Below are 26,879 nucleotides of genomic sequence, written 5' to 3'. Positions count from 1 at the left end.
GAAGAGAGGGGTGCATGTCCAAAAACCCCGACTGTGGAGTTACCGTATGATGATGACTTCCATGTGTTTCTTCTGTTTCAACGGTAATTTATGGACAAATTAAGGAAAACACCAACGGTCAGAGACAATAAATGCTGATTGAACAGGCAGAAGTTCTCCATCGTTATTTCCTGGTTCTACACAACACAACGCAGAGTCGATCATGGTGTCAGCTACAGACCGGCTACATACACATCAGTCAATTTAGCGTCTGCGGCTTATAGCCCAGTGCGGCTTATATATGTACAAATTAGTCAATTTAGCGTCTGCGGCTTATAGTCAGGTGCGGTTTATAGTCCGAAAATTACGGTAGTTTCACCTGTAATAAGTGCACTCGTGTTATGTGGAGCACAGGGTTAACACTGTACTGACAATACATAGCTCCAGAAGTCACAAGCAACAAAATATATTTGGCAACTTTCACAGAACTGCACATGGACTATGACTACAAACAAACCACGATAACGGGGAACATCAACATTACACAACCCTAGTGAATCCTAAATTGGCCCCTGGGCCACAGTTTTGTCACAGCTTCGGAGCAAAAGTCACAGCCTTGAGTTATGAAACATGTTGTGCATTTATTATTTTACGATTTGAAATAATTGTGGTGTTTATTCAGGTTTTGTTCAGTTTTGTCTGTGTGAGTATGAGTGTGGGCGAATGTGTAGTCTATGTGTTAATGTACGTATCTGTGAGTACATGTGAAGAAATTTAAAGTAGGTGAATGTACTTATGTGTGTATTCTAATGTGTGTACCAAATGTATAAGTGTGCCGTCCGTTATGTTTCTGTGTATGTGTGTGTGCGTACGTCCTGACCTCGGGGAGGTTGTGGGTTACACTATTTCTTTCCATTTAGTTTCCACTTCACAGCTTACAGCACACATTAACCAACAACCCCTGGGAATTATGCCACACACACACACACACACACACACACACACACACACACACACACACACACACACACACACACACACACACACACACACACACACACACACACAGTGAGTGACACACTCATTCTCTCTCACATCCACCCACAGACACACCCATATACACAAACGCAAACAACACAAAGGCTCCCGACTAAGGGAGTACACAGAACTGTGGGGTAATGACAGCCTTACAAAACTGTTTCTGCATTCTCGCACCTTTCACAACATACCTCTCATTAAATAACTGCCACATGCAAAACGTACAATTTGCTTCGATGAGACGAGATGTTAAAACGCAACGTTAGAATGTTTTTGTGTCTCACACAGAAGAATTTAGGCAATTTTTGGTATGGTATTAACAGACAGTCCTAAGAATCACATCATCGTCAAGACCTCATCGTTTCTGACAAATGACTTTATCGCTGCTCTCCTTCATGAAAGCTGGACTCTGCAGAGTATTCTTCTTAGACTGACACATTTTCTCGAGTTCAACGCCCCAGCTGATCGCTTCACATTTAATTCCAGGAGTGCATTCATACCATAGAGGATCAACTTAACCCTTTGAACTGTGCAACAGAAATGGTCTGTCAGTGCCTACATTGGTATTTTTTTTCATTTCTTGAAATATCTTTATAATAATAATTAGGGTTTCAGTTTCAGTATTTTGGTAGACCATGGTAGTTGGAAATCCCAACTGTATGATTTTCAATACTGTCACTCCTCCGCTTTGATGCTGTATGGGTCGTTGGGATGGGTCGTTCTCTACTGAGGGAACAGGCAGCTGAGCGGTGGAAGATGGCGGCTACGAGTGGTGGGGATAAAGTTACAGGAAAAATGGCTCTGCCCCTGTTTGGGTTGAGTCTTCTTCCTGCTACAAAAGCAGTTTATAGTCACATGACTTTGTTCACCCGCAAATCATCTCCATTCAGCCCAATGATGTGTGGGTACCGTAGCGAGCGATAGCCAGAGTGTAGTTGAGAGAAAGGAAGCGAGCGTCTGTTTGAGTATGAATTTTGCAATAACTTTACAGCTGTGAAAGTAGCAGTGCAGTGTGTGGACAGTTTATTTGTGGGTGAATAAAAGCTACAACTCCTCAAGAACCAAACCAAGTTCCTGTGTCTTGCTTGCCACATGCTGATTAACGTGAACAGTGTTAGAGCCGAAAAAATGATACCGCCCAAGCCCTACTTCAAATGCTTCATAACCATGAAATATTTTCAATCTAAGATAAAAGGTTATGTAAATTAATAAACCATAATAGCTGATTGAAGTTTTGTCATAAATTTAAAAGAATGCAAAAATTCGACATGATTTTTGATCAACTGTTACAAAATAAAACACACAAACTTTCTAACTGTAAAATAAAAACATGATCAAACTATTTCTTCACACTCTAAAAGTAATTTAAACAATGTAAATTATTTTGATCAGCCTCTTGCAGCAGTGACTTCACGTCGCACGCAGTGTAATGAAGTATCAATGTGAGGACTCCAAAGACAGAAGCCTTAGCTTACTGCTGTAAAAAGAATGAATGCTCGACCTATTATGCTTTTTATTTTAGATAGATTAAAAACAGGGTGAAGCAAACAATAAAAAATAAAAAAGTGTAAATAGTTTTGAACCAGGACTTCCAGTATTTGTATCAAGAAGCTTGTGAAAAATAAGTTGTGTCGGTTAAGTAGCATTGTGTCAGATAGATATTTAGATATCACTATTTGGGTATACATATATATATATATATATATATATATATATATATATATATATATATATATATATACATATACATATACATATACATATATATATACATATATATATACATATATATATATATATATATATATATATATATATATATATATGTATATATATATATATATATATATATATATATATATATATATATATATATATATATATAAGTAAGTAATCAGAGAGGCATTATTAAAAGACTCTAATTGGAATCTGGGCCCAAAAAATTTGATCAGGATTCGGATATTTTTGGTTAATATATTTTAAAAAATGGACAGGAATCCGAACCAATATTTGATATCAACCAGAACTGATAAGCAGAAGTGGCATATATAGTGAATATATTTTTTATATATCAAAAAGTGTTTCAAATATCAGTGTTGAAGAGGTTTAAGTGTCATTTCACTGCTGGCAGAGCTCGAGTCTGATGCCTTCTTAATTATCAGCCTCCACTCGAAACATCTTACAAATTGAGGATAAAAAAGTCAAACTTTAAAAGCGTTGCCAATGTTATCTTTGATCAGGGGCCAGTGTAAGGTGACCTCCTCCTCCATTTGGCCTTCATGGTGATGGAGGGGCCGCAATGGTCTGCACAGCCAGACATTTGAACACAGCGCTTGGTAGACAAATACATCCAACTCCTCCTACTCTCACATCCCTATACATACACCAAAACAGTAGACATTTATAAAGACTAGCCGAAAAAAAGAAGTAACTAAGGAGTAAAAACAAAGAGACAGCTATCCACACAGTAAAAGCTAGTGCCAGGGCACCATCTGCTCATCCGTTCGGTGGAAGTGGTGGCTTCCAGGGCAGTCAAAGACAACGCAGGAAGATTGAGGAGAGGGGGCTCCCTTTGAACGCTGTGAACGAGAAGGGGAATTAAGTTTGGACTGAAAGAGTCCCGGCAGAAGGCTACCAGCCGAGCCAAGAGGTAGCAGGAAGCGAGCGCCTTGTGTGTCACGAGATTTACGCTGACGGGTCCATCCACCGACCATCTGGGCCCAGCATAAATTAATTTAACCAGACTGCAAAGAAAGGGCAGACACTTAAGTAAAATAAAAAAAGTTGTTGAGAAAACATAAACAGGAAAAGGGCAATTTTCCCTCTCCGAAGACAGGGGTAAAGACGAGTGGATTCAAGATGAAATGACAGAGGAATCAAATATTTAGAATTTATCGTGAATGTGGAATGAAGAAGATGGAAGTGACGGTTGGCGATGGGAGAGCAAGGTCTAAGATAATTAAGTCAGTAATTCTCTCTCGAACACACACACTTTCTTTCATTCTCTGTTGTTGTCTCCAACCCACTGACATCACTGTCTGCCACTGCTGAGGACGACGGTCCCAGCTCTGCGAAGCGACCAATCAGGAGAGGCGAGCTGAGGGTAAGTGTGCATGAGCAGTTTTCACCACTGGAGTTTTACAATCTTTCCCGCAGCTCTTCGGCCTGTTTATCTTCATAGATAAGACTGGTGGGTCAGTTACACTCTAACCTCTGCACTACCTTTTGAGGAAAAATAAGTGACTGATGAATGTTATGAAAGCAATCTAAAAATCTGGGCTCATGGAGACAAGAGCACAGCTCAATGCCCTAAATGTTTAGGAAGTGCAGTTGCGTCTTCATCTGAATCTGATTTTGAAGTTATTCATTAGAAAATGTTTTCTTCAATATCTAAACAGGGCTAAAGTTCTCTTGTTCTGTGTGTCGATGATTGTTCATCAAGTGTTACTAAATAATTACACAAAACATATTGTTCCATCATTTGTGCAATGTACATTTTCTGGTTTTGAGATTTTCTGAGCAGCCTCTGGCGACTGACGTTGTCATGCAGTTTCGCACCGCACGTAACGTAATGAAGAATGAATGTAATGACACCAAAAGACAGAAGCCTTAGCTTGCTGCTGTAAAAAGAATGAACGCTTATTCTGTGTGTCTGCTTTCTATTTCTTGCTCAATCAAGTGAGTTGACCTTAAACAACGAGTCTCTAAGCGTTGGCCAGGGTACAAAACGTTCACATTTTGAAAGAAAACAAAGACGTCACCTGCCTTGAGCCAAATAAAATAATCAAATATGTATATTGCCGATAAGAAGAGGCTCTGGCCTCAACAATAACAATAAAGAACAATAAAGGCCCAGCTCGCTATGAAGTGTGACAAGGAATGCATTACATCCTTTTGATGTAGCGTTTAAACATTTGAGTCAATGTCCTCTACTGAAGGCACATGTTTTACTTTTAATTAAAGGATTGAACTTTACTCAGCTTTTATTTTGGTGGTATCGAGTTATAAACTGCACTTCCTTCCCACAAAATGTTCACTTTGTTTGAGAAGGTGCTGTCAGATGCAATACACCTTTATGAAATCCCACAGCATGATGCATTCACTCATTGTTGGCCTGTATCCCCCTAGTGGCTGTGAGGAGTCCTGACATTCTCCATAGACGATGACTCCATGAGTGTGTGTGGGGCAAAAAGTTACATAACTTTATAGTGACCACACAGTTCAAAAACACAGCACGAAATCTCGTCCATGGGGAAACAATTAAAATCCTCCTTGTGACATTTAATTACACTTGAATCCCATAGACCCATAGATATCTCAACTCACAGAGCTTTGCAACTCTCAGCAGTGCCTAACAAAAAACTGATTGGCAATCTGTCACTGAGCTGAAAACGCAGACAAACCCTCGCAAAAAAAAACTCCATCCTTCAACCACCTTCAAATGTTGTGAGAGAGCGAGAGGAGAGAGCAGCCTGATAACGCCCCCCTCTTAAGTTCAGACGCTGCGTATGCATTTTAACTGGGATATGCATCTCAAAAGGACACGGCAGAAATAAATAAATAAATAAAAGTAATCGGGGAGGAAAGTGAGGCTTCAAATGAGCGAGAATGTCAGAAGAGAGTTGGAGCTCCGAGTTTGTGTTTATCGCCGTCTCAAGACGGACTGAAGAACTTACTGAAGAGAGAGAGAGAGAGAGAAAGAGAAGTGGCCTGACTGCCAATGATGCCAAACCTCTATTTAAAGCTTCACCATCAGCACAGGCCAACACTGACACATTACCTCTTGGCCTCATCCCTTATCAGCAGCCAGGGTACACTAAAAACATGTTTATTGTTTGCCGAAGTTGCAAAAATCAGATAAACGGGTCAGGGTGTATTAACAAAGCTCAGTTGAGGGACGAGAGGGATGTTCTAAGACAAATATCGGGGACTTTCCGGGACAGTGTTTGAGCTCATGATGAGTGCTTGGCGCCGTGGTGAACAGCAGGTGATGACAGCTCGGCCGGCTGCACTCAAACCAACACCAACACAACAGTTACTCAAAATGCAGGCGTATCATTCAGCGCATTCGGTGCGCATGAAAAGATCATAAGTGTTCATTAAGTCATTAAGTTAAGGCCATCGTAAAAAACTAAAAGTGCATTTGTGAGCACAACCCTCTCCTTTTAAGTGTTAAAAATAAATAAGAAAATAAAAGCGTTGTGAGTAAAGTACAGTGAAACCACACCACCTGGCCTCTTGTGCCTCGTTTGGGGAACAGGGGAGGCAGAGACTCAACTGGTGGTCCAGAAGCTGCATCCACAGCAGTGATCTCAGAGATGTGGCTGCATTCATGTCTCTGCGTGTGTATGTCACTGAACAAAAGTTAAACTTACCAGGATACCGGCAAACTGCTTCTCTTCCATCCTTCAGGACCTTTTCGGCAAAGATCCCCTGCCTCTCTGCTGCCGTCTCTCTGCCTCTCTCTCTGTCTCTCTCTCCCTCTCTCTGGGATGGACTCGTCTGCCTCTCTCGCTATCGGAGTTTGAAGTTTTCTGAGGTGGCGTTCGCTCGAGTGTCTCAGTCCCCCCTCGTGCCTCTTCTGCGTTGCTTGCGAGTGTAGCTGGAGTGGCGTCGCTGCTTTGTGTTAATTCTGCCCTAATCCAGAAACTTTTCTATGCTGTGAAAAGAACATGTGACAGGCAGAGAGAGAGAGAGAGGAAAAGAGAGAGAGAAGAGAGAGAGAGAGAGAGAGTAGAGAGAGATAGAGAGTATAGAGGAGCGAGAGATAGAGAGAGAGATCTCGTCTCTCTCGCCTCGCTCGTCTCTCTGCTCTCTCTTCTCTATCGCTTAGTATAGAGCTTGTAGAGTGGGTGGGGTTTGTGGCGCAAGGCAACACTTTTTTTAGTTACTTGTCCCCTTGGCCACGTTCAAAACAATTCTTCACTCTTTGTACATGACCTGCTTCGAGATAAAAAAAAAACACAAATAAAACCACAAAATCAAAAGTTTGAGTTCAACATACTAAGGAGGTGGACATTAAACTTCTAGAGAATCTGTTAGAAAAGATGCGGAGAAAGAATTTAGAAAACATGTAGTAACAGATTTGCATTTTGTAGCAAAGCAGCTGCCATAACAAAGTGCCCTTTTGTGTAAAGAGATTAACTGTTAGGGTAACGTTTAGACTGCTCACTGACTACCGCTGCATGACAGCCAAACTGGAAAAGAACAGTCAAAAACAGCCTGGATTTAGAAGAAAGTGGCAGAAAACACTTAAATGTACCTGAAAGTAGTTTTTGTCCCATTAAATATTTTACCTGTGACACATTTGATCGCATAAATCAAAGTATGTGATAGTGTAAAGATGTTACATTTCTGCAATGACATTTAAATTAAAAGTAATCAGTGGAGACTGCTCTTAAAAACTTTGCCGATCTGAAGGGTAAAAACTAGTGCTTTCTCTAATGGCTATTGTCACTACGGAATAATCTGCAGATTATCTCTCAATTCATCGATTTGTCAAAAAGAAAAGTGAGATCTTCCAAAACCCAAACATATCAAACATAAAACATTTACAGTGATACAAAACAGAGAAAGGCAACAAATCCTCACATTGAAGAATTTTTCTAGAAACATTGACGAACAATTTATCAATCATCAAAATAGTTGTCGATTACTTTTCTGTTTGACAAACTGATTAATCAATTACTGTTTTCAGATTTATAAAAAACTGCAGTTCTTAATTAACTTGAGTTGTCATGTGGAGACTGAAGTATGTCAAATACTGCAACTATGCAGCATGTCTCCCACCATCTACCACTATCAAAAAACCTAGACTGAACTAAAAGCTCCCAAATATAGCTACGGTTCAATGAAACAAACATACAAACACACACATGCACACACTTGTGTACGTGAACCTGGGGGGACTTGGAAATGCCCCGGGACAACCATCATACACAGCAAACTGCACTTTGATGAAAAGATGACAAGAAACAAAACAAGAATAAAAAGGGAACCTTACCATCCACCTTATGATGTTTGAAGAAATTGGAGGGAAACACCAACTTCTACATCAGAGAAGGGTGCAAGCTCATCAGGGAGAAACTAACAGGTGCGAAGATTGAAGTCTGTGACCAAGTCAGCGATCTGAGTCAATCCCACGGGTTGACTCTACTAATGTATGTATGTATGTACACAAGGCAAGAGTTGACTCAAGCCTATTGGGCCATCCCAGGAGGAGAGGCAGTAAGAGATTTACCTGACGTGTCTGTAAGCTCTCATGATGGAATTTTCTGGGCAAACTATTAGCTTCCAAGCACAGATTGTATGATTGATGCTGACATAAATGTCCAATTAATGTTAATATTTGGCAACATGCAATATTTGACAATCAGTTAATACTTTGAGTCATTATATTAGCCAACAATTGCAGAATATCCTCTAGATCCAGCTTCTTAAAGTGGCACTAGAGAACCTTTCCCAAGACGGCAACGTCCAGGTCTGAAAAGTGAAGCTTATGCGGAAATGCCTTAAACTTGCATTCTCTCTAATATCCTGAAGGGGGCGTCTATAAGTGGCAAAAATAAGTCCGGTTGTATAGAGGTCTATGAGAAAATGACCCTACTTCTCACTAAACATTTTCCTGACAAGTTAATAGTTTCTATCATTAGTTTCACTAGTTAAAGCAGTGTGGGTTTAAGATCTTGGCTACCTTGTGATTAACCGGTAGCTACCATGGTGTTATCCAGTCTGGGTGTTTTTGTCTAACAACTTTAACCCTTTCACAGTGTGTTTTTGTTTCCTGAAAGTTAATTGTAACATTTTATTTCCTAAAATTAATTTTTCAATGTTCGGTTGTACTTTGCTCCACCTTCTGGTTGTAAAAAACCAAGGTGGCGACGACCAAATACCACAATGGGGACGGCCAAAACTCGAAGCTTCAAAATTGAAGTCCCCAAACCAATGGGTGACGAGTCGCGCTGAGCCGTACCATGCAGTGGAAATTCGGCTAAAGGAGTTCATTAAGTGACAGACAACTTATATAGAAGGATCTAGTAACAAATATCATAGATCAGGGGTCTTCAATGTTTTTCAGGCCAAGGACCCCCAAACTGGTGTAGCATGGAGCAGGGACCCCCTACTGCAGCGGTATTCAAACGAGGGGGGGTGCTGTCGGAGTTCTGTGCGAGAGGGAGAGGCTGTCCGAGTTGTGTGCGACGGGGGGGATGTGCATGTGCAAAAAGAATTATATATTTTTAATCAAAAAACATTTGCTTTATCTACAAACAATTTTGCGACCCCCCTGCAGTACCTCTGCGGACCCCCTGGGGGTCGCGTACCCCCTGTTGAAGACCTATGTCACTAAGGTCCCTATACATTTTTTCACATGTTCTGCCGAAACAATGGTCCTTTCAAAAGCTCTAAATTAAGTTAACCCGATCCCAAAGCGAAAAGCAAGCTTTAGTTTAGGCATTTTAAGGTCAGCCCTACTGACATTGATTATGCATTAGAACTGTGGAAAATATTAGCCTGCTGTTGGTAAAAAGAAATGGGATGATGCTACATAGTTACACATTAACCACCATATTTCTTTGGCCCCATTTTCTGGGGAAAGGACGACCTTTTGAGCCAAAGAACTGCAACTCACGAGGCACACAGCTGAAATATAATTAGTCTAGTCATTTCTTAATTTTGCCAAACCATCTTTGAAGCAAAAAAAGGAACTGAGGTGAAAACACACAAGAGAGACTCATTAATTACTGTCCTTTATCTAAAGTACAGATGCAACACCAGCCTCTTGTACTCACACAATCATACAAGCTGTTCTCAACATCTACACTGTAGCAGTGTGGGGTCCCTCTGCTCCCTGTCTCACATGGTGTACACCACACTGAGTTCAAGATAAAATAGCATCTGTTATTGCTATTTAGAATGAATCATGTTTTTGGGCTTGCAAAGCAGCCGTGTCTGTTATCAATAATGTCAATATGCAGCAGTATGATTGGGACTCCACAAGCTCTGTTTTGTCATGATAGACAGCCTCTTTCTTACACTGTGCACAGAAAGGTTAATATGACTTGGAAATTGTGACGGCACTCAAAGCAACACCAACTATGCTTGGGCCTTTGTTCAGCCTCCAGTAAATAGAGCCAGCAAACTAGGCATCACTTTGGACAGCTGAAAGAAATAGAAATTCTTACAATAATGTAATGGCATTGGGAATATGAAGATATGGGATTTCAAAATGATGTGCACAAATCAGGATTTATATAAATAGTGCCATTCAAATGACATTGACTGCTATGGCAGACAAGTTGGAAAGTGAGGAGAGTGCTGCAAAAATACATAATCAAAAGCAGTAAATCCACCAGTAAAAGAAATCTAGCAATGTGGATTGTTTCTTAACCCTTAAATTACTAAAATGCTAAAAAAAAAGTGCAGCAATAATGTAAAAATAGCAAAGAAAATCCTTTCAAATGCATATTCCGATGATAATCAATGAATAGATGTTGCTAAAACAAGCCCAAGCAGGGGTCGCCTTTTTTTGGTTTGGGGCGTGGCCGTACGCATGCCTGTTCAGAGCGGGCTGCTTTCAGCATTGTCGAGAACCACTCATTCGATCGACTTCAGACTCGACAAGCCCATAGAGTATGCACACTTGCATTTTCCTTAAACCGCGCCTACCAGCCACTCTGTCTCGGAAAATAACTCTTCAGATGTTAGCGCATTTATTAACTTTTTGAACTAATGACTGTTTGACTGTTAAGGGCTCAAAATCAATTCAATTCAAGTGTTTGTACTGGGAACTTAATTTCCATTTAAGTTTCATTTTAATTTCCAGATGTTTCTTTCCCAATATAAGTCAATGGGAAAAAGTATTTATATGCCCCCTGGCATTACGTGACTGACCACTTGCGACCACGAGGAAAATTTGCTTCAAAGCCGAGCACTCTTCCTGGGGGCTTGGTTTACATGCCTCGAAGGCCGAGCTAGACTTCAAAACTCTGCCGCCAAACTTCTGACAAAAACCAAATGCTTTTTGTTGTTGTTTTTTCTGCTGCTGTTGCTTTTTATGCAGTCTATGGAAGGTGTGTTGTGCTGTAATAGAAAATGTCATATATCTATGTTATTTTTTATTGTTTGATAGATGTTTTAATGAACTTGTGTCTTTTTCCTCATATCTCTGTAACTGGATTTGCATTCCAACCTGTGTCTCCTTTCAGATAGGCAAAGTCTCCTTTAGTCCCACGCTTCAAACTCGACCATTGTATCTTAGGTAGACTGAAGGTCATCATAACAAACAGAATGTCCACAATTGTATTTTTGTGTCTACTTAACATCTGCCACTGTCTGAATCCTCCATCTTCTACTCACTGACTTTTTGGAGCAACTGTGTCAATCTTCCAGCCCTCCTTTCCCCGACTGTCTGTAAAACATAGTTTTACTGGGGTTCTTCCTCACCCAGACTGCTTACACTCTGTATGATTGATGATCTTTCTTTGCAAAGAATAAATACCAAAGACAAGTTTAATCCTCGAGAATCTTCATTTCAGTATTATAGACTTCACTGGTCATTTGTATAGAGACTTAATTCAAACTTTCCACCACAGTGCTCTCATTCTTGAAAAGGGCTATACAAATAAAATTATTATTATTATTATTATTATTATTATAATTATTATTACCCCAGCTAACTGATACATTTAGTTGATAGGCAGGTGCAGCCTTTTTGATTCTAGGGTTGTCACGATCCGGAAATGTCCCCGTCCGGGCCTAACCATCTTTTTCAAATTGATTTTTAGGATGTTTATTAAATTAAATATTAACTAGGTGTTAAACTGTGTTTAAAGGGTGTGTGTGTGTGTTAATGAAGTTAGTAATTATGATTATATTTAACTGCCAATCTGCTGATCAGCATCCATAAATCGTCTTTGACACCATATGTATTGGAACCAGGCCAGCCTAGTTATCTAAATAATTGGGTGCCTGGCTTTACAAAGTGAGGCTAACTCATGCCTACCAACTTTCTCAATTGGTACGTTGGTTGCCACAACGTACATGTGGGACGCACATCACGCGCTGTGCACCTCTTTGTTTAAAAACTGTCAAACTGAATGAAGCACTTTCTGAATCATGTTTGAAGCTTTGGACGTTATCAGTCATGAGAAATTCTGTATTTGACACCAGCTCCGACACAATGTATTGAGACAGTGCACTTCACAGGAGTGAAACAAGCTTGGGAGCTTTAGGCTCATTGGCCTAAAAGAACCTTCTAAAATGTTACATGCACGTGATAAAAGCTGGCAATGGGGAGTGACTTTGTCATTTCTAACTGTAAGAATGTTGGATGTTTTAGTCTGGCAACAAATGCTGATACTTACCCCCACGTCCCTTCAACATCAGCAAAATTGCTGTAGGTTACATATGTATGTAAACAGATAGTGTACAAGGAAAGCAAACAGTGAGCTCTAAGGCTGGATGAAAGAAAGGCCCTCCTGTGTGTGGATATGGATATAGTGGGAAGGGGGTGGTGAGTGCGTGTGTCGGGGGCTGCATGCCATTCATGCATGCAAAGCATCTTCTGACATACCCTACATTTACCGTCAAGTCACAGCAATACAAATAAAACCTATAGAACAACTTTTGTTTTCATTAATCATTAGTCTGACAATTATTTTCTTGATTGTTGGTTTTGTCTATAAAAAAGACAGTAAATAATGAAAAATGCTTATCACAATTTCACCTTTCTTTTTGAACCAACCGAAGCTTATCATAGCCTATATGTAATATATGAAATATCAAAGATGTGTTTGAGGTTGTAGAACCAGAATCACGTTCATGGTCAATTATATATTTATTGAGGTGAGAAGTTATGTTTTTGACTAGTCTGAAGACCTTTTACAGGTGTTGGTGCTCAAATCAAATGGATACTGTGAGGTCTAAAGATTTAAAATGTTTAAAAAATATATATTTAATGAATAAGATACTGAGTATAGGCCATAGACTGTATATAAAAGGTGTAGATCAATAACCTGAGTTTAGGTATCAGAGTCAGTATCAAGAGCAAAAACAGTTGGATCAATTCATCTCTATTTTTTAAACGTTGGCCGATAAGGTGTCCTTATCAGATTTTTTACACTTTTAAAATATCAACATCTGTATAAAATATAATAATATTAATATTGTTATTATAATAATAATTGTCAATACAATATTTTAATAGATCATATTAAATTATCAAGTATAATATAATCTGGTTCCCTTAAGGACTATAGCATTTTAGCAATACTACAAGTAGATTTCTCACCTACGAAAGTCAACTACTACTACCATGACCGGAAGTGTTTAACACTGAAATGCCCCCAAGTTCCTCCTCACCTCACCTCCTCTTTGAGTAGAGTCACAACATGGGAGGGGGGCCACGGCTGGTGCCACGTGTTCCTCCCCACTGAGATAAAATAACGGCTTTACACCAGTCAGCATCACAATATGAATCACTCTGAATGGGATCAACTGAGTGCCTCCTTCACTGACACGCGTTGAATGTTACTAATAGCTCGATGGTAATTCTGACACGTTTACAGCCTCAACATAAAAAAAAGTTTTGAGCGTATAATCACATTATAGCATATGGTCTGGTGCCCCCCTCCTCCTCCTCCCCCGCAGCCCGCTTAATATTCTGTTAAAAAGCACATCATTACATTTAAAACACACAAAAACTTGCTTATGAGCAGGCGTTGCCTTACCGTGGCATGGATGTGATGCACTCTGGTTTGTTGCCTTGAGTGTGCTGGGGTCTATTTTATTCCGCCAATATTTGCTTATTTGAAAGTTGCGTCACCTCAGTCTTCCGTCCTTCTTCGGTCACAGCCGGGCCAACTACCTCTTTCTAAGCCCCTCCTTTCTCCAGTCCAAAATAGGCGGGCGTGGGCAATTTGTGTTAGGGCTCCCTGTGTGGCGACACACAACCTGTCAGACACACTGGGTGCTGCGGGTTGCGATATCACACTACCTGCATGTCACCTATCCGGCAGTTGAGCATCAAGCATCAAGCCATTTTTCAATAAAACAAGTGCCATAGACAGGAACATTATGGGAGTAATTCAGCTATACTGATATTAGTTATTTCCTCTGCATAATGAATGCTTTTTCTCCCTGTAAGCACGTGTTCAGTGGAGGAATGAATGCATGTGTTGCTCATGCTTTTGTTATAAGAGCAATGCCGCAACGATTCCTCACAGAGACCCGTGTGATTTGGTTTTTTGTTTACATATGTGATTGCATCCGATATGCTGTACAGTGAGCTTTGATGATAATAGCGAATACAGCCCCACCAAGTCAAGGCAGAGGTATAATGAGTCAATGCGATGCTCCAGACAGGTGTGGTAGCCTCGGCTACAGTATGCCACTGGTGATAGATGGACGATAATAGAGACGAATGACAGATTCAGCCGAAGAATGGATGATGGCACTCCGGAGGTTTAGGCATGCAGATGCAGGCTTTACCTTGTTTTTTTGTTGGGACAGATCAGGTTGTAGGGCTGTGAAGGCAGAGGAGGAGGAGACACGCAGGCAGGCGCGGTGGTGGTCAGAGGAGGGAGGTGAGGGGTTTACATATTTTAGTTGGCGTTCTAATATTTGTTTGCACAACCTTAAATACTTTAATTACCCACACTATCTCATAGTGTCTTAAAGACAGTGTTGGGGAGTAACTAGTTACATGTAACGTAAATAAATAAATCAAAATGTTGGTGATTACAAAGGAATTACATCCGAATATATTATTTTCGGTAAAAAGCTTATGTAGAATAAAACATTCATAATGTTGCTAGGTTCCAATCTTAGTTCAAGTTATAGTGAAGAACATTATATAAAAGTTGGATATTAATCAGTGTTGAGTACTGTTGTGAGGTTTACACTGCATGTTTTGTGATCTTATCCACTGTATTGCTCAGTTTGAAACATGTGTTAGGAAGTAATGCAATTGAATAGGCTGTAATACTTTGATGATGTAATTAACATAGTTGCATTACTTATTCCATTACATAACCAGGGTAGCTAGTAAGCGAGTACATTTCCAGAAAAGAATAAGTTTAAAACTTACATTTATTTAAAGGGGATAACCTCAAAGTGCTTCAAGTTTAAAGTAACAAAAAATAAATCCTACATAACTAATCCAAATGCATAAAGAGTTGTTGAAAATTAGGGAACAAAAAAAGGGAACTATGTGTCACGGTTACGCAGGCAAGTGAACCTAAATGTAATAATAATTTATTTACCTGACTAAGATGACGGCAAATGAAAAACTGGCTTGAAACACGAGGCAGCAAAACAATAAGACAGGTGTACAGGGGGAAATAAGGCTGAACTGGGCTACGGCAACACAAGAGGTACAAACTGTCTGCAATCATAAATGCAAAGCAGTGATAAAGCATCCAAAATAAATAACAAGACATCCCTAAACCAAGCAATAAACAGGCTCAAAAACCACAACTAAAGCTCAACTAAAAGTCCACAAACCATAACACTACGTCACTATGATATTCCTATGGTCTAAGGCCATCCAAAACATTTAGTAAACATACACAACTCTCTCCCAAATCCAAAAACTAGAGCGCTAAAGCTCAAAGAATGGCTCCATTGACAATGAATTGGGGAAAAGTGGAAAGTCCTGAGTATATGGGGACATTTCCCACATAGATTAAAGCTTTTTCTTGGGTACAATACATAAAGCAAGCATGTTGTGGGTCCACAAAATCAGTCTCCAATTGATTGTGTATTGAGCATCTCCAGATGTTATTCCTGATGACATCGCAAGTTTGAGATTTACTTTTCTGGTGTCTTGCTTCGAGAGAGAAAGTAACTCATGTTCACTACTACTGATTGAACTTTCCTAGACCATGGAAATATTTGAATTTAGGTGATGTTCCCCTTTAAGGTGAAAAATAGACTACATGCATTTTTGCACAGCATTATATTCATTTCCTGCAACAAAACAAACCTCTGTGGGTCCTCAGCCCAACCTCAGTTTCACTGTAATTTCATTTGTTTCATGTTTATCATCAGTGTGCAGTCACACTTTGATGGAGATATTCCTATTACCCTGACAAACTTAAACCAGTGGCGATAGTTACATAATTGGATGTCAGAAAACAGAGCAGGTGGCATTTTCACACATAAGAGAGATAAGTGTTTGCAAGAGCACATGGTGTATCAAATGTTATGTAAATCATCAAACACGGCCTGAAATGACGGATGCGGTTGATGGAACGATCAAATCAATGAGCTGAAAGATGCTAAAACGCTCTGTAGAGATGAGAAGAACTGAGTTAGTAAATTAATTATATATATATATATATATATATATATATATTTATATATAAAATAAATAAATAGTATCAGTTAGTTATTTGTTGGACTATCCGGTGACTTATACTGTAACTGGATTTGCAAGAAATTCAGCTTTCTAAACTTCTCTCAAAACTCAATATTGTTGGAGCAGTTTTAATGCTGGTGGTAGATGCTGTGCTTTTTTGGTGAAATTCGAGCATGTATACACTGTATGTGAATTTCACAGTCCCGTCAGTTCTCAATGCCAAGCAGTGTCATTCTAGCAATGCAGCATCTTTGACAGTACCCAGAAAAACTATGAAGTTTGTGAGTGGCAGGGGGACCGTGATATACCATGACTGTCAGTGAAAACAGGTGGTACACAGCGTCTTCTACCTTTTGTTTGATGCTAAATCAGACTCAAAAAACGTAGATCCTCTGACAGCAAAGAACATATGTATCCAAGTGGAACCAGAATCAGAATCTGGTTTATTGCCTAGTAAGTTATGAACCAATTTGCTTTGGTGTCAATACACCAATGTTCATAACATAAACATAGTAAGATCAAATAAAATAAAAGCAAGGACAAAAATCACAAAGCATACGTATAGAATAGAAGAAAAATGACAATAGAAATATATATGAAATTTAATACACTAACTACATTTTTGATACACCCATTTTGGCTTCTATTTCTTTCATTCATTCACAACCAAATACAAATGTGAGGATTCTTCCTACGTTCCCTCACCTATCTTTATCTATTTAGATTTTAGTTTATGATGTTCTGCCTGAATGCCTGTCCACAGTCCTACAAATATGTATGTTGACAAAATGATAATGATAACCACAGCATATAAAGAGCAAGTTTTTCCAGCTTACACAGAACCTGTTTAGGACATGGACAACTGAACATGCATTCAACATGCAGACAAAATTATGCAAGATGTATAATTCCCGAAACTATACATTACATTACATTACAGTTCCTTTAGCTGACGCTTTTGTCCAAAGCCACTTACAATAAGTGCAAACAATCATGAGGATACAAACTCCGAACAGCAAGAATCTTTCAAGTACATTAGCTTCAAAAAGGTGAAACAAAACTGCAACATACAGAAACAAACTATCAGCTACAAATAAGCCAAACCAATTTAAGTACAATATACAAAGAACAGTGTTTGTTTAGTTGTTTTCTCATTCGCCGAGGTGCAGTCGAAACAGGTGAGTTATACAGAAAAAACTTGTTGCCAGAATATTCGTTTTTGCATACGATACAATTTATGGGATTACTTCTCATTATGAAAATGTCATTTTCAGCCATTTTTTTAAATAAAAAAAAGAGACAGACTGAGAGGCCTACATATTAAAGTCACCTCTAGTGTCTGCTATAGTAACAAGGGTTTCCCCCCCGTGTACTTTCTTTGATGTAATAGCCGAGTGTCTGGGGAATAGCATGACTGAGAGAAAGCCCCTTCAACATGTATGTTTTATACAAAAAATTATGTATGTGACTCTCTAATGTGCACAAATGTTATAATTATAGGCATACTGCCAATTTAAGTTAACAATTGTATTATAGCTATTTGGTTATTGCCTTGGTTTCTGCCTGGACATATTAATTGTGCAGTTTGACTTCTGACCTAGTGACAGTTGACAAAACCCAGAATCCCTTGGGTTAGGTAAACAAGGCTACAGGGGCACACATAGCTTTGCCTCCCTGACAACACACACATGCACTCACACAGAATACTAATCTACCATTCCCACTAAAGTGAACTAGTAACAGGGTCATGCTACAAAGTGGTTCGATAGACAATGTTGACTTTCAATTAAAGACATAATCTGAGTTGGTGATTAAAATGTTCGTCACATATGTTTTAATTATATTGACAGTGCAAACAACTCGCAGATAGAAATGTTCTTTTTGCAGATATGCAAGTCCAATTTCATGAATTAAAGCCACAAGTTAAATGACTACAGACACTATTTGGTCAGAATAACAGGAACTTTAAAGTGGATATTTCATGAAAAACTCACTTTTTCAGGGTTTGCGTACATTCATTTTGGAATGCCGACCAACTCACAAACTGTGAAATAAGTCCGTTTTTTGTGGGCTGCTCAGGACAGCCATTCAGATGTAGCTCCCCTTTCTATGTCACGTGCAGACTCATTAGAATATACCGAATTGAATATAGACTATAAAAGTGCCAGAATGCTCCATAAAACCTGCTTCCCTCACATCTTTCAAAGGGCAAGGTCACACATGCACAAAATTAACATTTGCCTTCTGTTTACTTCTATTCTTTGTGAGTGAAGGGACGAAAAAAACATTTACGAAGCACATTTTTACATTTTAGTAAAACTTCAGGCAAATACCGCCTGGCCAGGCAATGGTCAATCGCTGTGCCCTAAATCAGATTTGGGAGCACTGCATCGAACAATTTCTGTAACTTTCACATCCATTTCACACAGTGATTGGCCAGCTGAAAAAGCAGGAACAATTTGAACTTGTCATTCTTCACACACCTTTTTCTGCGTAAGTAGAAGTATCTAGGCTACTCATTTGCGCGCCAATGGTGTCATATTAAAGCAGGCAAAATGGATTCTCATGCATGTCATACATAACACACTGTCTGATTTCCAATGGGACCGAAAGTTGTTGGACCATTGCGACAAATATCTCGGGCAATTTGGTTTGCCTGGAATAGAGCAATATTTCTTCTTCTTCTGTTAATTTACGGCAGACAAGGCACTGGAAGTTGTGATCGGATCACCAAAGACGTATGGTAATGCCAGTTGTGAACAGGGCCAGAAGAGGCGATTGTTGTGGAGCAGCATCGAAGATGTACAGATGCAGACGTAGTAATGTGAAGCACGATGGAACAATGTATGGAGAACAGAAATTGCTCATTTTCACACCCGTGTGCGCCTCGATAATCACTCTGGAAAGCGTGATGGTCAATTTAACAAAGTTGCAACACCTGAGTTACACATAGATTCCAGACTGTTCCAAGAACTAGAAGTATTATTAATAATAAGAAGTAACCAGAAACTGCTATGACTCAGTACGTAAGTATAAAGCAGCAATCCAGTCTTGTTACAGGACTTTTTCACATTCATTGATCCTCTATGTTCCCAATATTTAAAACTAAAACATATACATAAACCTGTTTTTGCTATTTAGTATTCTCTACATATTGCTCAGAAAAATAAATCTAATCCTTGTCTGCCGATTTGTGTACAGAATAATAGATAAGGACTGAGGGCTCCAGCTCAGTCGATTTGAAATTTAATTTGGCATTTCCCCAAAGCTGTCACATTTTCAGATGAGGAGAATGGATGAGAAGGTGTGCCCGCCAGCTTGATCTTTCAAAACCGGATACGCCAATCAAAAACGCCATCCATTAAATTTGGAAAAACATTCACATTTACAAAAGCAATAAACAGTCAAAATAATTCATTTGTAGTAATTTGTTTCACTGTATGACATAAGTATTTAAATACCACACAGTTATGTATTATGTATTTTACATATGGGCAATGTTTCAGGCACAAACTATCATAATTACAGGTTTTTGTTCATGCTAAACTTGATTACTCATACTTTTGCTATGATCTTACAGTATGTTGGTTTCCAGAGGATTTGTGATGCCAACTATTCTTCTCGAGGCCACAAGGATTACATTTGTGGTTTGAAATAAAATGTCTCAACCCTTTTCTGGAATGAATTGGTGAACATTCATTTGGTGATCTCGTGACTTTTAATCTTGCAGATGTTTGAATGTAATGCTAAGACTTGGTGTTTGACAACAAAATGTATTAAGGACTAAAACAAGGTTAGTATGTCTAAAACTAGACTAACATTTTCATGTTCTCTTTGATTGAAATTAGACAAAAGATAGTATTTCATACATTAAAAGGATGACTAAATATGAGTAAACACATAAACGTTTGATTTCAGACTAAGATTATATCTAACAATAGCTGACAAAATAACATGCCCTCCACAATATGACAGTAATTCTGCTACATCATGGGATATTATGGCATTTATGTTAAGCATCCTTCTCAACCAATATTAAATTCTCCATATCATGTTAAAAATATCATTTATGATATTTAATTAATGGATCTGTTTTCTTTGTCCACACTGGTGTTCTGCCACATGAACTTGGCTGCAGACAAAGTAACTCTCTGGATGGTGTTAAGCTGTTTTGTTATCAGGACTCAGATGGAGTTCAGGGATGTTTATTTTTAAATGTAATTTATTCAGAAATCGCTCTCTTTGTCTCTCAGTGCAATTTTATTCAAAAGACTCAAATTAAATTTCAAAAACAAATTTGAAGAGTGAAAATGACCGAAAATCCTCTTATGCACCTTTTCTTCTAGTGTTATGTTCTGTGTAAATCCAGTCTGATCATATGAACAACTGAGGAGCTACATTTATGAAGTTTTACACGTTACAAATACTGTATTATATGGGATCATTGAAGACATTCGATGAGGTAGTCAAGAATACTATTTGAAAAACTTTGATAATACTTAGCTGTTGACCTCTTTCAATGCTCAGTTTACGGTTGCTTATTCTGAACACTGAAACTGTTCTGTTCATGATATCATTTTACTGAGGTTTCAGTCAGAGTTTCCATCAGAGACATGTTGGCTCTCACACAGCCTTATCAAACATAAACTCCAGCAGCAGAAACTCAAAGGGAGATCAATTTATTTCTCCATTCAATTTATTTCCATAGTTACAATATTTTCATGTACAACATCAGCATATCATGATCTTGGTTTTCCTGCTTCCTGTTTTAAGTTTAAAAGTTCACTCCCATTTGTGTCATGTCTATTGTTATTTCCATGTCCAGTCACCCTGCGCCTGTGTCTTTGCCTGCCTCCTCCAGCTGTGTCCCATTCTAGTTATTAGTATCTGTGTGTATATACACCTGTCCGTCTCATTAGATCCTTGTTGGTTCGTCTTCCCCTTTTCAATGTTACCTGGTGTGGTTCATGCTGTGTGCAATCGTTTCCATCTTGGGTTGTTCCCTCAGTTTTTGCATTGTGATTTCAGCTCATCAAAATACAAATACTTATCTCTTTATACAATTTGTCTTGAACTTTGTTGAATATACCTCTCTTTTCGTTATCTATTTAGCTCTGTCTCTGACTGTAGGTGTGTGTGTGTGTGTGTGTGTTGTGTCGGGTGCGAAGCCCCATGCGATGGGTATTCTATTTAGCTCTGTCTCTGACTGCAAGTGTGTGTGCACGTGTGTGTGTGTATGTGTGTGTGTGTGTGTGTGTATCGTGGGCGAAGCCCCATGCGACAGGTATTCTATTTAGCTCTGTCTCTGACTGTGTGTGTGTGTGTGTGTGTGTGTGTGTGTGTGTGTGTGTGTGTGTGTGTGTGTGTGTGTTGGATTTGGGTCCTGCCCCATACCTGTGAAAGTGTGATAACGAAAAGAGAGCTATATTCAACAAAGTTCAAGACAAATTGTATAAAGAGAATAAGTATTAGCATTTTGATGAGCTGAAATCACAATGCAAAAACTGAGGGAACAACCCAAGATGGAAACGATTGCACACAGCATGAACCACACCAGGTAACATGAAAAAGGAGGAGACGAACCGACAAGGAACAAATGAGACGGACAGGTCTCATACACACAGACTAATCACAAGAACGGGACACTGATTGAGGAAGCAGACAAAGACACAAGGGCAGGGTGATTGGACACAGGAGAATCAAATCAGGACGACAGCAAACAATTACTGAAGGAAGAAAAACACAAAGACTGGACGTAAATCTAGACATGACACAAGGAGAGTGAACTTTACAAAATAAAACAGGAAGCAGGAAGAGCAAGCTATCTAAGGCCACAAAGAAACACTTTCCAAAAAGCCTGAGCTCGTAAGGAAATTGGGAAGAATCGTCAGATAGAGATGGGTGTTGGCTGGTTGTTCATCAGGATCCTGAGGTGGGAAAAGATCCCATATTGATACGGTAGCTTATTGAAGGAGATGTTCTTGTTCTTTTTGTCCATGTTCAAAGGCACATGTGAGGGGGCGGATCCAGCAGAGACCACAGCAGACAGAGGTTAGGTGAGCTCCATTGTATCTCACTCTATCTGAAGGTCTACGTAAAGGTGACCTGTGGATAGGTGGAGGGCTGGCTAGTCTGAGGACAAGGTCTTGGAGTCCAGCAAAGGTTCTGTACTTGGACCGATTCTATTCACCTTATATATCCTTCTTTTGCGCAATATTATAAGGAACCACACTATAAACTTTCATTGTTATGCGGATGATACCCAATTATATCTATCAATTAAACCAGATGAAACCAATCAATTAGCTAAACTTCAAGCATACCATAAGGACATAAAAACTTGGATGTCTAGCAACTTTTTGATGTTGAACACAGACAAAACTGAAGTTATCTTACTTGGACCCAAACGCCACCGAAATGCATTTTCTAATGATGGCATTAATTTGGCCTCCAGCACCACCGTAAGGAATCTTTAATTGTGGGGTTTCTTTTAGGAAGTTTTTCCTTGTGCGGTGCAAGGGTCTAAGGACAGAGATTGTCGTATCCTGTACAGCAGGGGTCACCAACCTTTTTGATACTGAGAGCTACTTCAAGGGTACTGAATAATACGAAGGGCTACTTGTTTGATACAAACTTCCTGAATAACATAGCTGCACGGTTCACCTTTTAATGATAATATTATCATTAATAATCATAATAAATATTCATATATGTGAAGAGACTGTCTGATCGCATGTTAATTATTCCTCACAATAATTATTAACAATGATTTACCATGTTCAGAAACACAGATATATTTAAACATGCAACATTATTTATTTATGTTCTCAATCTCAACATTTGAAAGTCAAAGTTATCACATCTCTGATAGTTTTGTAAATATCTTTATTAATAGTTTTGTATGAATGAGCACATTTGTAGCATTTTGTTCAAAAAAACGTCAATTTAATTATTATATGTTTAAGTATAAGTATTCCAAAGTTCTGTATTTCTACTTTGAGCTTGTACTCTTTTTTTATTTTAATTTCCTTTATTGGTTTACTCTCTTGTTTATTACTGATCCATCACTCCCAAAGCCTGGATTAAACCTGTGTGTTCACAGTCAGTGTGATGAAATGCTGCCTCTGTGAGGCTAACATTAGCACCTGCATGACAACTCACTTATATACACACTGTGCTTGCTACCACACAAGCTCCTGAAATAAACTATCCCAAAGCATGTCATGAGCTCAAACACAAGTGCTCAGTCATCAATTTTACTACTTTTCAACAAAAAGAAGAAGTAGAACACAACTCATCGTAGGATTTCTCAAATAAAAAATAAAGAAATTAATCTACATGCTTCAGCTGCTCACTGTCACGGCTTACATTGGGACACATGATTAGAAATGAGCCCTCGTTAATGCAATCTGTACCACCTGTGCTTTTCCCACTATCAGTCAAAATGTCTGCTGTGAAAAAGGCCTACTACAATACTATATGCGGACTTCAAGGAAGACATTTTGACATGTCACAGGGGTTAATAAGAGAATTAATGATGGCTGACTTCCATTTAGCCGCTTTGATGTCAGGTTCCTGGTACTGTACGTGCTGGCTCCCTGTCACTCTCACTGGAACACATGAATAGAATAGAGCCATCGCTAGTGTTGTCAGTAACACCTGTGCTTTTCCTCCTGTGACAAGTCAAGTGTGCTGTGAGAAAGACCTATTGATAAAAAACAAGTGTAAATGCAAAGACAGCTACTACAGTTCACCACAACGTAGTAGGAGATAATATAATGTTTTCAGGTATAACATGACATATCATGTATTCCTTAGTCAGGGCTCTGTCTCCTAACCCTAACTCAGGATTCATCTATTAATGATTGAAATGGCAACAGGTGACAGAAATAATAAATTTAGCATGCAGAAAAGCCAGAGTTTGCTGTTTTGGTCACTTCTATTCAACTGAAATTGTAGGTAAGACTTCTGATAATAATGATGAAAAGTCCACATCTGTCTGTCACAATCGGACAACATTTCAAAAGCAATGTGTATTGTGTCATTTGCAGTGAACTGTTGCTTTCAGTAATTTCACCTCTGGAGATAAATACTACCGTTTTATTATAAAAGAAATAACACTGTGGCCAAATTAAAGCCACAAATTCATCAAAGGAACCTTAAATAGCTTTAACACAGGAGACAAGCATTGCTAATTAAAACAGGTGTATATAATAAGCCTGATTAACAGAGACATAAAGACAGAAACTGAACCAAAGAGGGCATCTAGTGGAGAACTAAGACATGACACAGAAAGTGGCACACCACTGTACGTCCTCCAGAGAGGAAGCTCTACACTCTGGGTTTCTACATTTTCAAAGTATCAAAATGGGCTGACCCAAATGACAGCGGCATATATTACTAGGGTTATTACTGATGAGCTGTTTGCAGCTGGAGAAGATTAGATACACAAGGAGGAATGACATGAAATGTGAGAACCTTTCTGGTCTCGTTTTATTTCTTTGAGACCTGGTGATCTTTCACTTTAGACTGTATTGTTTATATTGTTTATTTTGCATCCACTTTTTTGTATTTAGTTATTTCAATCCCATATTCATTGTATGTGCTTATTGTATTTTTGCCTTTTGTCTGAAAAAATCAAGAAAGAGATCTAGCAAAAAATAAAAGAGAAAAGGAAAGATAAACATTAAATGTACATTTTAGAAAAAAAAGGAACATATTACTTCTGTTATGTAATGTGTTTCTGTATTTTGTAATAGTAATCGGATTACGTTCTTTCTCTCTCACCAGACTGGAGTGTGTTCACTCAACAACCCAGTTCACACACAGAGATGCTTTAGTTTGTACAATTTATTTTTCCCTTTGTCTTTGAGAAAATGACAATAATGTTAAAGCACTTGTGAGTGACAGTGTGATGTTATAGTGAAACAGAAAAGAAAACGACTACACACAAGGAAAACACAACAAAAACATTCAGTTTGATCCTATTTCACATACTGCCTGCCGTACACATAATAACCTCACCATTCAGGTCAGAATAATTAAAAAATAAAGAGTAACAAAGTATGGGGTCTTATTTGGGGGTGTATAAATAGAGCACTTTGCAAATAGAAAACCTGGCATGTTTTTCAGTTTTGGATAAGGGATGCTGTCTGCACTAAATAAATATAATTATTATTATTGTACTGCACAACCTCCATTTTTCATATATGTACATACGCTATATTGTTTCTTATTATTGTTTTAACTTAATTGTATAAAGTACTCTTTTTAAAATATTTTATATTTCTTATTTGACTGCTGAGCTGACATACTGTCTCTCTTAAATAACATTTCAATTTGAAACTTGAACTTGAAATAACAAAAAAATAACATTCTGCTCCCTTCAGTTTCTAAACTATTGGAAAAAAAAGGTAGTAATTTTCACAATAGTTTAACTTATTGGTATTGGAGTATTTGCATTTATTGTTTTTATTGGCCTTTGCGTGCTAAATCTCACTGCTGCATAACCAATTGCACCACTTGTAAAGTTAGTAAAGCTAGTGATTGATGGATTATTAATTTCACACACCTAAACCCAAAAAACACACATGCATGACCACCAAAACAACGTTATTACAGTAACAAGAGTAAATATAATTTAGTTAATTCCACATGCAACAGTTTAAGCCACTGGTAAAAACAGCCTAATGCAGGGGTGCCCACACTTTTTGTGCTTATGAACTACTTTTGAAATGACCAGGTCCAAGTGATCTACCTGTATTAAAAAAAGAGGGGCGCGGGGGGTGCTTTCGGCGGTTTGTCCTCTCCTTTCCTCCGCTCTGTCTCTGACTTTAAGTGTGTGTACGGGAGCGAAACGGTGGTGAGAAAAAAACAAAAAACTTGAATTTCTGGGGGCGCGGGGTTCCGTTGGGGGAATATATATGTATATTTTTTAACGGTGCACGATCTACCCGCACTACACTCGCGATCGCGATCGACTTTTTGGGCACCCCTGGCCTAATGGATAAGAATTGATGTTATTATATAAACGAACATTAGAGGGCAGTCTTTTATAAGCAGTGATAAGAGGCACCTGAACATGCATATTATTCTCATAACATCACTTGTCATGATGCTTATTGTCTTTGTGACAAATTTAAATTATAGATCATGTAAAGACAGATGACCTTGACCCTTGAACTACACCTGCAATTTGCAGTTGTTGGATGTAAATGCACAACAGAGATTTCCCTCGTCGTAGACTGTAAATCATATTGTCCAATAAAATGCTGAAATTGTGAGATCTCAATCACTTTGTGATGCAAGCAGACAATTACGTTGTGAAACACTTAGCTTCTAAGCTTTTTTGTTTCCAACATGTGTTGCGTTCGTCTTTTCTTCCATGCAGTGCTGAGAGTAAAATTTAAATAATGAAATATCAGTGCCAGCAGCCCTGCATGAACTGAAAGCCGATTTAGATATAAAATGTATTGTGTGAGAGCGAAAGAGGCAATGACAGATA

At 38.6% G+C, this 26,879-nt stretch overlaps 1 protein-coding gene across 2 annotated transcripts in view; it reads right to left on the bottom strand.

Moving 5' to 3' along the window:
- slc6a9 (solute carrier family 6 member 9) overlaps nucleotides 1–13,874 on the bottom strand; it is a 71,956-nt gene extending 58,082 nt beyond the window's left edge. For both annotated transcript variants that reach the window (XM_029453016.1, XM_029453014.1), the window contains exons 1-2: nucleotides 13,746–13,874; nucleotides 6,393–6,676 (exon numbers count right to left, since the gene is read on the bottom strand). Coding sequence is in view for 1 of the 2 variants with exons in the window: in XM_029453014.1 (XP_029308874.1) it covers nucleotides 6,393–6,422 (30 nt within the window). In the remaining variant the exon portion in view is untranslated. The remainder of the gene's footprint in view (nucleotides 1–6,392; nucleotides 6,677–13,745) is intronic.
- Nucleotides 13,875–26,879: the final 13,005 nt, after the last annotated feature.

The sequence above is a fragment of the Cottoperca gobio genome, chromosome 17 (genome assembly GCF_900634415.1).
Source record: "Cottoperca gobio chromosome 17, fCotGob3.1, whole genome shotgun sequence".
NCBI lineage: Eukaryota > Metazoa > Chordata > Actinopteri > Perciformes > Bovichtidae > Cottoperca > Cottoperca gobio.
Note: the sequence above shows the minus strand (reverse complement) of the source record. Positions and strands in the feature narration are given on the sequence as shown.